Here is a 16,555-nt window from a genome sequence, read left to right on the forward strand (position 1 = left end):
AACATATAAACATTTTCAATAAAGACGTTACTTATAAACTCATATCTTCCAGAGTGGAAAAATGCGACTCACCATTTCCCTTCCAGGGGATTTCTTTAATAACTCTTCTTCTCAGAAGGTTTTATTACGAGTGGTTATTTGGAAATTACTATTACATTACGGGGGTATTGAACTATTATACAATTAATATACAAATGTTTGCACAATATTCTGCAAGGAGGATTTAATCAGTTCTATTGCAAAGCATGTTTTACTGTATTATTCACCCCAAATGCTCACTAAAAGCGAAAGATGATCCGCCCCCCCCCCCCCCCCCCGCCCCCCTAACATGTGTTATCAAAATTATTTAGTTAGCACATTCAACTTTAAACATTAATGATGCAAGCACATGTGTATTTATTTCAAGTTTGAAAATGGTTTAAAAAGATCACATTTGAATGTTTGTGTAATCAAATGTATTACACGAGTGATTACAACACCAACCCAACCTTCCATATACATATGTAATAAATATGTAAATAGCACACACTGCATCATTAATGCCAGTTTATTAGCCTGCCGCAGTGCTTTAAGTAGAAAAAACTAGAAGGCAGACTTCTTCTATCATTTAATACCTTCGTTTATGTTGTGTGGTTTTGAAAATGAAAAGAAAGAAGAAGAAAAAAAACATAATCGCCCAAACTGGAACAGCTGTGGTGGAGCAGTTCAGACAGGGCGACAGGTTTTTGCCTCTGAAACAGCCTCTGATGGTTGCAGTGGAGACAACTTAATATTTGCCTCTGTGTGTCTCTCTCCTCCTACCTCCCAACACATCATATCAAGGAAGCAGAAGAGCTGTGTGGGCACAAAGTTGAAGGAGAGGCAGCGGAGCAGCTGCTGACACGCGCGCTGCTCAGCACCACGGACAGCGAACGACCTCCTGCACCTTTTCCCATCAATATTGGACTTTTAATGTCAAACACGGAGCTTTTTTCGGGGGAATATACTTCTGTTCATCTGATTATAGAGAGAATTGGACTTTTCATCCTCTCGTCAAAGTAAGTCTCATCTTGAATTGTATTTTGCAAAGTCGCTCTTCAGTCGTTACAAGACATACCGGACAGAAGACAGATATTTCTGACACAGTCATCGCCTTCATGGTTCAAAATGCATAAGTACAGAAAGTGAAGTCAAGCTTTTTTTTAGAGTGCGTAAAGGCGGTGGCATCTTTCCCAGCGTCACTGCTGCTTGACGCACGACACAGGCTACTTCACAAGTTATGTTGTGTTTGCAGTGTCGGATAATAACAGGTAAAAAAAAAATCAGCGCTTTTAAAAAGACAAAGATACCGGAGAGCTGACAAGAACAACATATATCACCAACCCGGTGACAGCAGCTTGTGGGATCTAATTACTCAGCTGACCGCTCCACGCAAAACAACTTGTGCTTGAATGTGGGATTAATTGGGTGTGAAAAGTTTCCTTTTTGGAGCTGGCTCCTCATAACGGATGCCGGGACGCTTCCTCCTAATTCACCAAGTTCTCCTATGTTCCAAACGTAGATGTTTTGGTTGGTTTTTTTTTTTTATGTTTTACGCATAAACAGGCAGTTGAAACAGAGCCATTTACACTGAACTGCTTCCTTTTGTTTCATTCTGTTACTTTATAGTGTGGTGGCCTCTGATTCTGCTTTTGTTCTAAACGCACGCGTAGGAAAGGTATTTGTTACAATTATTATATACAATGGAGTCCCTGGACCAGACCTGGTATCCCTTCTCTTCAGACGTGAACTCCTCTGGAGCCACAGCCTCGCCCTTCCTTTATTCCTACCCCCACTTGTTTAACATCTCCTCCAACGTGTCCGCGCAGAGTGTCCCCTTTCAGGGCAGCAGCACTCTGATGACAGCTGTCATCTCCTTCACAGTCTTCGTGGTGGGTCTGACTGGCAACACGTTGGCCATCTATGTGGTGCTGCGTTATGCCAAAATGAAGACTGTCACCAACATCTACATCCTGAACCTTGCAGTGGCCGATGAGCTCTACATAATCGGACTCCCCTTCCTCACCACGCAGAATGTTCTCTCCTATTGGCCATTTGGTTCCTTTCTCTGTCGCGTCGTCATGACCGCAGACTCCATGAACCAGTTCACATCTATCTTCTGCCTTACCGTCATGTCCATGGATCGTTACCTGGCTGTGGTGCACCCGATTCGCAGCACCAAATGGAGACACCCTCGCGTGGCCAAGGTGGTGAGCGCAGCGGTGTGGGCCGTGTCCTTTGTTGTGGTTCTGCCAGTGGTCATCTTCTCCGATGTGCAGGTATGTATTTCAGCCTTTTGCCGGGAAAAATACCAAACATCATTCTCAGATGATGCCAGCAGGCCTCGCTTAACTTAGACCAGGGCTGCGCATGTGCGTGCATGAGGTAATTCAGCCATTTGATTCAGATGTCTGGAGAAGTGAGGCATCTAAAAGTTGCAGGATAGTCTTTGAGGACTGGACTTGGGCACCCCTAACAGCGTTTTATAGCAGCACTGAACATTAGTTTAAACTGACAAATGTTTTGTTGCTTTCCACTATAATAAGTGCCAAAATCCATCTGGACCGACAGAGTTGCAGGAAAAGGAGCACGGCAGTTTGTAGCTTTTTTCTGCATGTAGAGGACCAAAAATTATGCAAATTATTAATATTATAATTAATGCTTTTTCAAATAACTACCAGAATTTAGAGGTTGAAATGAGAATACAAAAATGAGAAAAACATGTTTAAGTTTCAAACATATTTGGACATATTAGAGTCTCTCATAAACCCAGTAAATATTGTCCCATGTACTAAAGCAGCAACAACTGTAACCTATTTTTCCCAATAAAACCACAGTAAAACCACATGATTTATGAGTCTGATGGTTTATTATCCTGGTTTTGATGTTATTGAGATTGGATGAATACCAGTCCAATGAAATTAGCATTATTTTAGTACAAAGGTAGGAACACGCTAAATCTTACATTGCTGTGCCACTAAGCTTGTAGCTAACATAGATGCTGCTTTCATATTAGAGTGACTGGCAGATGAAGTAGGATGTAGTGGATCCAGCACCTGGCATATTTTCTATGCTATTGATGTTTCTGTTTGCTGTGCTTTTTTTTTTGTCAGTTGTATGACGTTTTTACACTTTAAAGTTTTGATTAAAAGGTGTAGCAACAGGTTCTGCTGCTGTTTTTAATCGAACACAAGTGTGTCTGTGTGATGTGTTAGTTTTTTGTTTGGGAAAATGACAGCAGGCAGCTGGTCAGACAGGGAGGAGATCCGGAAGAAAAAAAAAATTGCAAATTTTGAGTTGGAAGCTCGAATTTAGCTAAAGCTCGCTTTAGCTAAAGAGTCAAGCAGGAGGTGCAGTGATGTATAGTTCAAAAAGGTAAATTCCCAATTTCTCCAGTTCATACAGCAAAGCCTCCTTGGACAAGTGTATTGCTCTCAGTCACGTTCTGCTGCTGGACTCACTGGAGTAGAAATGCTCTCTCTGGGGTAAACCAAAGTGGAAAAACCCCATGGTTTCACATAGGAATCAAAGCCATGTTTTACTCCACTGCCACCCCTTCACTCTCTGTTCTCATCATCTAGCGTGCATATCCGATGGCATCTGCTGTTAATGGTAAATTCACACCTTAATGCACGCTACAGCAGAAGCCTGCCAAGGTGTTTAATTGTAGGCATGCATATTTAATCTGCTGCCGCTTGCATCAATGAGTAAATGTGTGTGTGTGTGTTTATAAATTACAACAGTCTGCTACAACAAGTTTTACTGAGACAGTAGACAGAGCCGTTTTTTACAACACACGTCTTACAAGATTTAACTGTCATCACTTAAGTGTGTGTTGTCTCTATACTGGTAAATATACTCAGGTCCTAACAATGGCAGCTTACCTTTTATTAGCTGTTTGGTCTTAAATTGCCTCTAAGCTTCTTGTGTGTCAGTTTCCAAGCTAAAAAAATATAAATTTATTTGAAAATATATTTCCATTACGCCCTGCGATGGACTGGTGAGCTGTCCAGGGTGTACCCTGCCTTTCGCCCAAAGACTGCTGGGATAGGATCCAGCTTTCCTGCGAACCTTAATCAGACTAAGCAGTTATGATAATGAATATTTCTATTACCATGCAATTCTGCTGCATGACAGTGCATGCAACCTGTAACCACGTGTTTATTAATATTTAGGTTTTACTATACATTTTATTTTCAAATCCTTCTTCATTTAGTTTATTTCTTTTATGTGACATGTAAATAAAGACTGAAAGGAGAGTTCAAAAGTGATAAGTCAAAAATTTTATGCCCAGAAGGAATTTAGTTTTGGTTTTCCAGTCTGAAAGTAAACTGTGTGGAACACTGTCCACCTCTTTATAAACCATTTTGAATATTAACATTGTTCACTGGCCCCTCAAATAGTTCCTGCAATGAATAAAAATGAAACGAAATCCACCCAAGTATTTACCGGACAGCCTTCATCTTTGATTCCAGCAGCTTTCATTGTGGCTTTGTTTGAACAAGTTCCTGTAGTTTCACAGGATTTATTTCCATCTAGTGTTGCATTAATTTTTCACAAAGATCGCATATCGATAATCATCTTGGAATACAGTATTTTCATGCCATCAGGAAAGATGGAATAAGCTGCTCATTCAGCATGTCAGCTGATCTCCTTTGGACACATAATGAGGAACCTAAACCTGACCAACTGCAGCAACAGGACTGAGTGAGGATGGGGGTTGCCAAACAAACTGCGGGAAACCAGCCAGATCACATGGGGAGGTGCTGTAATTCAGAACTGCTCCAATCTGGGATCTGAAAAAACTCAGTTAGGGGATCAATTTAAAATCCAGATGTTTGGTCACTATAACAGGAAATGGTTATAGGAGAGAAGCGGTGGTAATGGATCAGAACTGGGGGTCATTGTCCAGATAATCACAGTGCAGAGAAGATCTGTAATGGAAGAAATACTGGACCTCAACTGGCCCGAGGCGGCTGATAATCTGGCAGAAAAGCAGACTGGAGAGGGCTTCAGCCATGTGTTACACAGGTGAGACAGAAAGCAACTGGGAAAGCCCAGGTGGGCTGAACGAAGCCGATCACCGAACAAGTCATCCCGGACAGGCAGAAATGTGAACCATGACAGATTAGTGGTTTTCTTATTGCTACACAGCAGTTCAGTAAGAATCCCTTTAGTTCCCTCATTTTTGCTTCATGAAATGTTCTTCAGTTATATAGCCCAAGTTCTACTGCTGTTTTTCTTTGATTTTGATTTCACCAAATGTTTCAGCGTTACCTCCGCCAAAGAGGTTATGTTTTTGTCACAGAGTTCCACTGATCTATAAAAATTTTTTTTAAAAAAAGCAAAAAAGCACTGATCTATAAAAAAAATTAAAAAAAAAAAAAAAGTGTTAGCCAGGCAGTGTGCTATTTTAGTTACAATAAAATTGTTTTAGTCCCCTTTAAAAAAACAAAATAAAACAAAACAAAAAAAACAGAAACTAAAAAGTAGAAAAATGGTTGGTTTAAAGAAAGAAAAAAAACCCTCTACCCCAAATCGAGCAGAGGTTACAATCTAAAAAAAAAGAAGGAAAAAAAAAAAAAACTGTTCGTGGCTTGGGAGCCTGTTTGTTGCTGGGAATCCTGGTCAGTATTCAGTTTCCCCAGGGAGGAGATCCAGATGAAACCAAGAGACAGGGTCTGGGGCTGCACATCACCGTGGGGAGAAAAAGAACAGTGTAGCTCAGATAGGATGGTCTTAAAGGGGAGAAGAAAAATAGTTGCACTCTTGGTGTGCACACAAGCTTTTCCACATTCCTTCACTTAGCTATTAGCAGGCGTTGCATTAATTTCCTCCTGGCCAGGGTCAGCTCTGAACCCTCTCTGGCCCCCCGCCTGTAGTCTGTAGAATAGTCTCCTTCAACACACTTGGTCCCACCAGCGCTGCAGCTCTGTCTCCTTGCTCTGTCCTGCTCCCTTTGCCGTGACTCCCCCTCCCTTCTCTCCACCTCGTCCTTTTAAGGAGGCTTCTCATTAGTTTTTATCCAACATAAACACAGGGAGGTGTGGTGCTCCAACTGGGATCAGCTGTGCTTAATCATCACCAGTTTTTTTTACAATCATGCAACTAAAACATACCCAAGACTAAAATCAAGTAAGTTTCACATAATAAAAACATAAAACCCACACCAGTATTAAAAAGTCAAAATCATGCAACTTCTCAGAAGTCATGTAAAACCATAGATGATCAAGGGTTAAAACTGCAGGTAAAATCTCCCACTTTGACATTTTCACCAGCCTTTATCTGTTTGTTTGTTTGTCTGTTTGTCTTCAACAAAACTCAAAACGTTATGGACGGATTTTCATGAAATTTTAAGGAGTTGTTGGAAATGTGAAAAGGAAGAACTGGTTAAATTTTGGTGGTGATCAAGATCATGGTTAGGATCCAGTAATATCTTAAAGGATTCTTTAACATTGTGCTTGGCGGAGTTTTGCGCTCTCTGAGTGCTTTTCTAGTTAAAATAAGAGATTCTTCTGACCACATTTCCTCCTGAAACATACTGGATCCATTACTATCCTTACAGTTAATGTGTTGGCCAGTTATGTTTTAGCCATTTCTTCATCCATTTACATGTTCTCTCTGCTTGATGCATGCCAATTGTCATGTTTTTGCCACCCTGATCTCCTGGCGCTCATCATTGATTACTCGATCCACCTGCTGGCTTCCTAATTGCCTCTGCTACCTCATTCAGTTCACCTGGTTTCCTTTTCTCTCACTGCCTACTTAAGCTCCCTCCAATCTGTCCTTTTCTGCCAGATAATAATCAGACCTATGTCTAGTTTTGTTCCAGCGTTCTACGGATTGTTCCTCAGTTGCCGACCCTCTGCTTCATGCCCCTGGATTACCCTCCTTGCCTCGCCCTCGACGGATACCGCTACCTTTCGGATCTTCTGGTTACCGACCCTGCCTGTCTTTGGATCTCTGAGCCTTGTCTTTGCCTGGATGAGTATTTTGCCATCCTGTTTACCTCCCAGCTGTTGCCTGGTTTCTTCTGCAGACCACTCCCCCGGACTGATCTTCTGTTCATACTCCTTCACCAATAAACTGGTCATTTGTCCAGAACTCCCTGTGTGTGGCTGAATTACGGATCCTCAGGGTAACTCATTACAGTCAATGATTAGACATCTTCTTCTCCATGACCACAGGATGTATCTCTCCACATGCCTGTTGGAGAAACTTAAATTCAGCATCATTTGGGGTTAAAAAAAAAAAAACCTGTTGCAGCTGAAGATAATCACCCTGCAGCAGTTATCCAATACAATAAATCAAGGTGGAAACTTGAGGCAGGCAGTGTATTTGGGACAATTTTACTTTGTACAAAATGTAAATAAATAGCTAAACTGGCTTGAGAAATGTGTACGATGAATATCAGTGTGGCATCAAAATGAGTCAGAAGCAGAGTTTTAAGGTAAGAAACGTGTACCTTGTTGCTTTAATGTTTGCAAACCATTTGAAAACATTAATTTCACTACACCTAGCCTGTGTGTTATTTTCATTAAATTTTTTATGTAATACTGCTGTGATTTGAAGATGCCATCATAACTAGAACTTGAAAAACTTTGTTGTTTTTACTGCTTTTGGACTTTGACAAACTCTATCTTTGCACATTAGAGCAACATAGCCATTAGACACTCTGGTACATGGTTGTATTACCTGATAATGATACTGTATGTCAGTTTTTGTTTTTTTTTTTTATTTTGAGTCAAGGCTGCATTTAATGATATTTAGAAATATGGCCATGAACAGCCACAGGAAATTGCACATAAGTACCTATTTACTAATCAATGTCACATTAAAACATGTTATTCTGCTCACAACTTGTTTCTACTACAGCAGAGATCCTTCCTAAAAAGTAATTAATACTTATATACTAAATTAAAAAAAAGAGACACTTTCCTTAATTTGTTTGACATGCAGGACTAGAATGGCGATATAAAATTGTTAAGCTAAGCTGTGGTCAATTCAATTTAAAAGAGGTTATATAAGGATAAAAATAAATGCAAAGCAGCAAAGCGCTTAAGAGCTGTCACAAATAAGAAAATTTAGAGGGAGAGTTAAATCCTGACAACATGTCTTCAATAGAGCGCAGGCCGGCATTGTAGCGCAGAGCTAATAGTTAGAAAAATGCCTTTAACGTTTCAAATTGTGTCTCCTAAAATCCTCTGCCTCCACACACCTCACAGCAGCTGTTATAAAATAAAAGTGTATAAAAAAGATTAAATCACAATTTCTCTGCTTCTTTGTCTCTTTACTTCCTTGGTCCAATGTCTTATAAGCAGATCATGCTTAAACTTTAATCGAGCTTTTTTTTTCTTTCTTTTTGTTTTTTAACCTTTGATTAAATGTTTAATAATTGCTTTCAGGACACATTTAATTCTTGCAACATGATTTGGCCAGAGCCAAAGGACTTGTGGTCAACAGCCTTTATTATCTACACTGCCACAGTGGGCTTCTTCGGGCCGCTGCTCATCATTTGCCTTTGTTACCTGCTCATCGTTGTCAAGGTAAGTGTGGTGTGCATGAGGAACTGAGACAGATTATTTTTAACAAACAGTTCATGAATAAATTTATACCTCAATCTCAATCAGTGTAATTGTTTTCATCAAGCTCATCATGTTTCATAATCCTTTTTCTTCATCATCATAATGATAGAATGATTTTCATGCAGGTAAAGTCCTCGGGAGCGAGGGTGGGCTTCACCAAACGTCGCAGATCAGAGCGCAAGGTGACACGGATGGTGGTTGTGATTGTAGTGGTGTTTGTGCTCTGCTGGCTACCGTTCTTCATCATCAACATGGTCAACCTGGTGGTCATCATTCCCGAGTCAAGCACAACTGCTGGGATCTACTTCTTTGCTGTCATCCTGTCCTACGTCAACTCCTGTGCAAACCCACTGCTCTACGGCTTCCTGTCAGACAACTTTAAACAGAGCTTCAGAAAGGTTAGTTGATTTCAATTTTGTATGAAATATCTATTTAAATGTTCCATGAAAACAGAAGAATGGAAAAAAGAAAGCTGAGTTTGCAACTATTTTATGTTATTTATGTTTTATTATTATTTCGCAACTATATTACCATTTTTTGAATAGTGTGCAGAATTTTGGCCAAGAAAGGCAAAACACCAAAACTCTTGGGCTGGTAAAAATGATCATAATTGGAAGTAACATAAAGATGAAAAAGGCTGGACAGAAAAAAGCTATTTCTTAAAATGATAGTAAACCCATGATCAAATATATCAAACCTATTGGGAAGACTCCTCAAACATATGGAAGAAGGTCCTCAGGTCAGGGACTGACAGGAACCTAACCCTTGGGACGAAGCATGGTAGTGGCAGCATTATGCTTTGGGGATGTTTTACGATAAACTAGCTTTAGGAAATGCTCAGAATGAAAGAGACACGAGACAGTGACTGATATACCAGATTCTTTAGAAACATCCATTTTAAGGCCTTTACACACCCGGGCCGATGCAAATAAATGACACACAATTACGGATTATTTGGTGATGATGACTTGAGGAGTTTTATGATTTAATATGGGAACTGGAGCGGGCCCACGGCCACTTCAGGATGGACTTTAAGATGTCAGTGGAACAGTTCGAGCAGATAGCTCATTGCTTTAAGAGGCAGAGAGAAATAATAAAGACGCTTGACCATGGTGGTACAAAGTTCGAATGAAATAGTAGTGACAAAGTGACATTTGTATAGTTTGTAACCGGTGATTCATCAGTCAGCATGCCTTCTCTGATTGGTCAATTATATATCTATCGGATGTGGATATTAAAAAAATATTGATCTCAGTCCAAAAGAATAAACTTGCACAATCGCCGGACGGAATTTCGTTACTGATGTGAACGTTCCTATCGACTTTACACTGATCCAATAAAAATATCGCTTGTGAATTATTTAAAATAAACATTCAAAGTGTGTAAAGGCCTTTTGTCGTTGGGAGGACGGAAATGGGGACAGTTTTACCTTTCAGCATGACATTGTCTCCAAGCATACCACTCAAAGCCCATTTTTACCCACTTTGAGCTCTGAATAACTGATACTTACTTTTATCAACAGTTTTTTTTACAGTATTTTTCACAGTCTATTGTCTTGAATATACAATGTAATTAAAAGATTAAAAATCATGCAAAAATAGAAGTATGCTGAAGTTTCTCAGATAAAATCAAACACATAACTAATCCCAAAGAGCGAGACTGCCTGCACAATTCCCTGATAACATTTTATTCTCCTCTTTGTGTCTAGTTTGTCAAAACAGTTAGGTAGCAATGTTGTAAAACTGTGATGGATTTTTGTTGCTCAAAACCTACTCTGACTTTTAAACATCAATAAAGAAGGCACAAATATCTTTAGACATAAACTGTACCTCCTCAAGTGCATCGTAACTTAAACTTCACAATCGTTTCAGAACTTTTCCCAAAAGAAATTTTTCTTCATTTCGCATAGTGCAATATAAGCCCCATTTCTAGTCATTTTACATAGTTGTGACCATTTGTGCTCTTTGCAGCTGTGTGCAGTGGAGTCAGCGTCTCCTCACAGCAGTAGTTTGTCTTTTAAATCTCCCTTTCCTCCCACATTTATGTCCTGTGAAAGTGATGAGTGACAGATATTATTTGCAGACAAGTTAAGATGAAGAATCTTTCAGCCCAAACTGTGTTTCACCTTCTGAAAAAGGACCATATTTCAATCACAAGTCATTTGTGTTATTTTGTGCAGCAGTTGTGCAGCAGCAGCTTTCCATCAGCTACAGAAAGGAATCCAGAATGGGTATAATGGTTAAAATGTTCCACTAGATGTCAAATGCTTTTCAGTCAATAACACTGTTTAGCACAACTGGTGTTGTAACATCAGATGAATATAGAGAGAAATCTATTCTATTCTATTCTATTCTATTCTATTCTATTCTATTCTATTCTATTCTATTCTATTCTATTCTATTCTATTTTGTATTTTGTCATGCTGGTGGAAATTTGAAATTCTCTGGGGAAATTAATAAAGTATCTGTATCTGTCTGTCTATCCGTCTATCTATCTGTCTGTCTGTCTAGTCCAGTATCGTCCAGTCTACAGTCATTTTGCAGAATATTTTTTCCTAATGAACTTATATTTGAGGGTGAAATCTTTGTCAAAATACTCTAAATCAGCAAATGAAGCCATTTCCACCTGAAGTCTCCTTCATGGTTATTATGGGCTGTAGGTGGAACACTCAACATCTGTATGACTGGGCCTATTCCCTCTTTGCATGATGGATTATTTAATATAATAAGCATGAAGGACAACTTGGGGAGTGAAAAACTTGCTGTTAACATTTTTATGCTGTTAGCAGGTGTTCCAAATTAAAGCACAAGGATCCAGAGGCTGTGTCAACGCTGAAGACAAATTTAATTTAAGACAAACACATAAATCCTTTTAAGGATTTACCATCTTAAAAGCAGAGATTAGCAGAAGAGTTGAATTTGTTCAAGTTTGTCGCAGTAACTTCAGGCAATCAGTTTAGCTGTGTTTGGTATGAACAACATATGACATGTGGTAAGCTGAAGCAAACACCATTTAATGTGAAAATCCCTGGATTTATGTTTTTCAATTGAATCTTTAACTGAAGTGACGATTCAATAACCAAGATATTCCCATCAGATTTACTCTGGTACCTTTAAGCTGTTAGTTTCTCTCACGAGGACTTTGCAAAGACTTGTTACAGCTTACTTATAGCATGTACTGTATTGTTGACTTTAGTAGTAGTAGTGTTATCTTTTATTATTTATTTATTTATTTTGATTAAACCCTCACAACAGACTAGAACAATAGATTTAAAACAGCATTTAAAACATTTTCAATGATCCTCCTTATCATTATTGAGACAGCTGTCGGTCATCTCATTGCTGCACTGCTTCTTTTCTCCCATGATGATGCATGTTGCACCGCCCTGGGGCCAGATGCATAACCAAAGTAAACACAAAAACCATGCTTATAACTTTTTCTTTTTCTAAATACAAACCCATGTTTAGAAGAAATGGGTGGTGAGAATGTGCACACTTGCTTTCCAAAACACGGTTTTACGGAACCTTCTCTGTATGAAAGAGATTTCCCGTTCATTTTAATTTTAGACTTTTTTTAAAATATGAGTGCTTTAAATTTGCCACGCATCTCTATCACACAAAGATAGCTGGGGAAGGCCTCAACACTGAGAAAAACAACCATTTATCGATCATTCTGACTTAAGGCAGAATATTTTATGGTTTAAGAAAACAGCCAACAAAACATGATCCATCTTCACATCAGTGTCTCTCTCCTGTACGAGTTGTACATTTGTTCATTTCACATACAGCAGGAGTCACCAGTTCTGGCCTTTGTGTTGATTTTCTCTCATTTAGACTTGTATAATTTCTATTATTCACACAGCAGAGTCCTTTGATCTTTTCATTCATCAGTTTTTATTGGTTTTGATATAAAATGTGAGAAGACCAAATGAGTAATATGATTTTCGTTCTTCACTAATAAGTGTCTCAGTTTTAGTATTTGGTAAAACATGCTACTTCTTTTCTGCTGCTTTCATGATCATGCCCACTTAGTTTGGCTAATTACGTGTGCATTGATTCATGCCTTAAAGTGGGAGTGGAGATCAGTTTTGTGCCTTTACATGCTGTTTTTCCAGTAATTGAGTTTTTATAAAGCTCTATCTTTCTGTAGCTGTAGCTCAGGAGGAAGAGTAGCTTTGCCAAGACACTGAACCCCACGTTGCCTCCCTTTGTGTCTATTGGAGTATGAATGCAAATGATAGAAGAAAGCATGTAGTATATAATAATAGAAATGATGTGTGTAGGTGGTTGGTGAATGTGACATGTAGTGTAAACCCACTTAATCGACATATGATTATAAACGTGTTATAGAAATACACTCTATTCCATTCAGCATACAAGTAAACCACTGAATGAGGTTATTTATGTCTTTGTGGATACATCAAAATTTAGTCATGAATATACACATGTTTACGTATCTGGTCCTTGTATTTAAATCAAATGCAGTTTACTTTCTTGCTTTCAACCCTTGTTTTGCAATATGCATCATTAACACTGTCATAAGATAAAACCTCAGGATGCTACACTCTCCAGAAACAGGCTATTTAAATCATCCAGTCTCACGATGCTACTTTTAAAGGTGTCGTTTGACTGGAGTTTAGGTCTATACAAGGAAACCACAAAGGATCAGTTGAAATAACGTATTTATTAAACTATTCTACAATAAGACATCAAATTTTAAATTTTAAAGCTTAAATATAAAATATGCAAATATGATGTTCAACCAAAATTCTAGTAGGAAAAATAAAGCATGATTGCAGGAGGATATCTTCTTCATCTTCATCTTCAGGAGGATATATGAATAAATCAAAATTTGATGGCCTGTTTAGGAGGTATATCAATTACCAATAAAGGAATTCTACTTTGCTATCAAATGTCTTTGTGACATAAATGCCTTTATAGCTTCATAGCTATTTCTGAGAGGGGATCTGACCTTGTCAGACAGTGACTGTTGTTATGCCATGCAGGTGCTGTGTGTGAGGAGAATGAGGTGCACAGCTAATGGCGTAGATGATGGCGACCCTAGCGCCCCTCGCACTGAGAAAACCACAGCACAGGACTATGTCCTACTCTCCCCTCGCAACAAGGTCTACCACGATCCCCAGAGCAGCCAGGTAGGTACCTGGAGGGGTTGTAAAAAAGAGAAGAATTTGCAAAAATGAAAAAAAAAGACAAAAATGTTCATCTCTGTGGTGCAGCAGAGACCAAAGAAACATACATTATTTATGACTAATAATTATTTATGGACAGCGGAGACGTACGAGACTGAAATCTTGTACGTCTCCTTCAATAACAGTTGAAGAGACACCAAAGCTCTGCATTGTCAATGAGTCACGTCCTTTTACTGATCAACAAGCAGGTGTCTAAATTCATGTGTGTGTCAAAGCAGCGAACTGAAGGGGGATTATTATTAATAAAGCTTGTTGGAAAAGGATCAGAAGGATTCTGAAAGCTGAGGTGAAAGATTAAAAACAGGATTAAAAGAAACACAGTGAGGAGAGGAACGAGCTTCACAGTCTCCAATTAGAAAATCTGTCCTAGCTTTGAGGTGAATTAGAGCGACTGGTCACGGTTATCAAACGTAAAAATCTCCACCACAAGCCACACAGTTGGGGGATGTGTTCGCATTCAATTATTGATGAAGACGTCAGGCATGATGTCTGTTTCTTTATTCATCGAGCCAGTGAATGAATCTTGATCAGATCAGAACCTTAATGATCTCCATGAAGGCTAAAATGAAGACAGAAATGTTGGGATGAAAATGCTTTCTGTGCACTGACTGCATATGTGGTCAACTGCTGCAACGTGGTAATGGTGGCCTATTACTCCCCCTCCCACGTGTGTGGCAGTGTGACAAAATGCAGTTTCCAAAATGTAACAAGCTCCCATTAAAAAAATTCTACATGAATTAAATTAGAAAAAAGATTCTTTTAGTGCTTAAAAAGAAGAACAAAAGCCTGGAGCTTCTCCAACTCTCCTCTTGTCAGTTTCCAATTGCTAAATAGAATGCCAAACTAAGGTCTGCTTAAGCATCAGTGTAATTAGGGTACCAGGAAATTGTGCAATGGCAAACATTCCACATCCTGTGATTAGATGTGTTCCTTTGTTTTTCACGTTAACTTTCTGTAATTAATTTTTAGTAATTAATGCAATAATGTCCCAGCCCTAACTTTGAACCATTTGAATGCATGTAAGTTGTTACAAAAACCTTTCTAGTACCTATTCAAGAGTGAGAGCATTCATAGCTTACATCTGGCAGAAGGTGTGATTTCAGTGCTGGTCCTTTTTCTCCAAAGGCAAACACTTCAGCTAGCTTTTTTGTCTGTATTGCCCTTTAACCTCATCTCAGTTCTGCAAAGTGCTCTCATGAATTTCTCATTTACCGATTCACACAAACACTAAGAAAGCCCACCTCCTTTGTATGTGCGTTCTATATGCAGAATGCAACACTTTTTCTCAACCATCACATGGCAGCTCTTGTATTGACGATGAAATTAAATCCTGAAACTCAGGTTGGAAGAAAACCTCTGTATCAACCGAGGCATGATTACTTCATGTTAGGAGGGGTGTTGAAACTGTTACCACCTGATTCACCGGAACAGTGTTCAGTCATATGTAGATATGACTGGTATGTAACGGTACATCTTTTCCCAGTAGACAAGCAACAGTTCAGTGTTTTCCAATAGCCTTCACAGTTACAGATCCCAAATGAGCACCTTTGGGATGTGGTGGAACAAGAGATTAACATCCTGGATGTGGAGCCAACAAATCTGCAGCACCTTTGAGATGCTCTCATGTAAATATGAAGCAAAATCCCCAACGAACGTTTCCAACACGTTGTTGAACTGGTGCCAGGAAGAATTAAAGTTCTAAAAGTCTTGATTCGTGACGAGTGAGACGCGCCTAATAAGGTGACTGTTGAGTGCATACGACTAATTTCCCCTGATTGGACTAAAAGCTGCCACGTGAAGCATCATACTTCTATTTATTGTTGGACTATGCACAGAGCCTGCAGGAGGAAGACCCGAACTAAAATTAAGCTGGTAACCACAGTTGTGGTACCATTATGGGCTTTAGTGTTTGTCAAGCCAAAATAAAAAAACCTGACTTCATTTAATTTACGTCATTGGTAACTCAGTTTTCTTTTTCTTTTCAAACTCTCTTTTGTTTTCATTAAAACGCTGTCCCGATTGGTTTCATTTTCATTTTATCTCTTCTTTTTTCTGCCCCTTCAATTTTTCCTCTCGGCAGATCTCTCCTCACCCACCCGGGTCACCAACCTGTCACACAGCAGCAGACCTGCACCACTCCACCCCTACATGTCCACTTACCTCCCGCTGCCCAGGAACTACCTTCATCATGTTAAACTCCATGGTAACCTCTGAAACGACTGCACCTGAACCTCCCACGATCACGGCCCTGACTACTCCTTCCCCTTCTGCCTCTGTAGCTCCACAAGAACAGTAGCCTTCCATCTGCGATGAGCTGAGGAGGATAAACATGAGCAACTCTGAGAAAAGAAGCAGAAAAGTTGGACGGGCTGATTGAAATGTCAAAACTGTTGTCATGACACTTCTTGGACTATATTTGATATTCAGGGTCATTTTCAATGCATTGAAACATTCATATTCCAGGTGAGTATTTTTCTTTGCAAAGATCCATTTTGTATGTCCACCCCATGACATCAGTGCCTTTCAGCTTCTTGCAGCCATCACTGTGACTGCTCAGAAAACTAAAATGTATTATACCTTCATTGTTTTGCATTGTGGAAGTGACTCTTGCAACATGTTACATTATCATTAGTTCTCAGAGCTGCACAACCAGTTTCAGATTTAATGAAGTCATTTTGCAATATCTACTGCTTATAAAAAATATATAAAATGCATTTGGAGAGTAATTCATTCATTTGGTTCA

The 16,555-nt window shown here is 39.2% G+C and overlaps 1 protein-coding gene across 1 annotated transcript; it reads left to right on the forward strand.

Annotated features, from left to right (window-relative positions):
* Window positions 1-1,721: 1,721 nt before the first annotated feature.
* On the forward strand, window positions 1,722-16,108 carry LOC306774743 (somatostatin-like receptor.1; the record flags this gene model as incomplete). The annotated part of the gene is made up of 5 exons (XM_079264902.1): window positions 1,722-2,297; window positions 8,424-8,564; window positions 8,729-9,001; window positions 13,609-13,755; window positions 15,893-16,108. 5 exons carry the CDS (start codon window positions 1,722-1,724, stop codon window positions 16,106-16,108), a joined length of 1,353 nt encoding a protein of 450 aa, XP_079121028.1.
* Between the last annotated feature and the right edge of the window lie 447 nt (window positions 16,109-16,555).

The sequence above is a fragment of the Telmatherina bonti genome (assembly GCF_933228915.1).
Source record: "Telmatherina bonti genome assembly, chromosome: 3".
NCBI classification, from domain to species: domain Eukaryota; kingdom Metazoa; phylum Chordata; class Actinopteri; order Atheriniformes; family Telmatherinidae; genus Telmatherina; species Telmatherina bonti.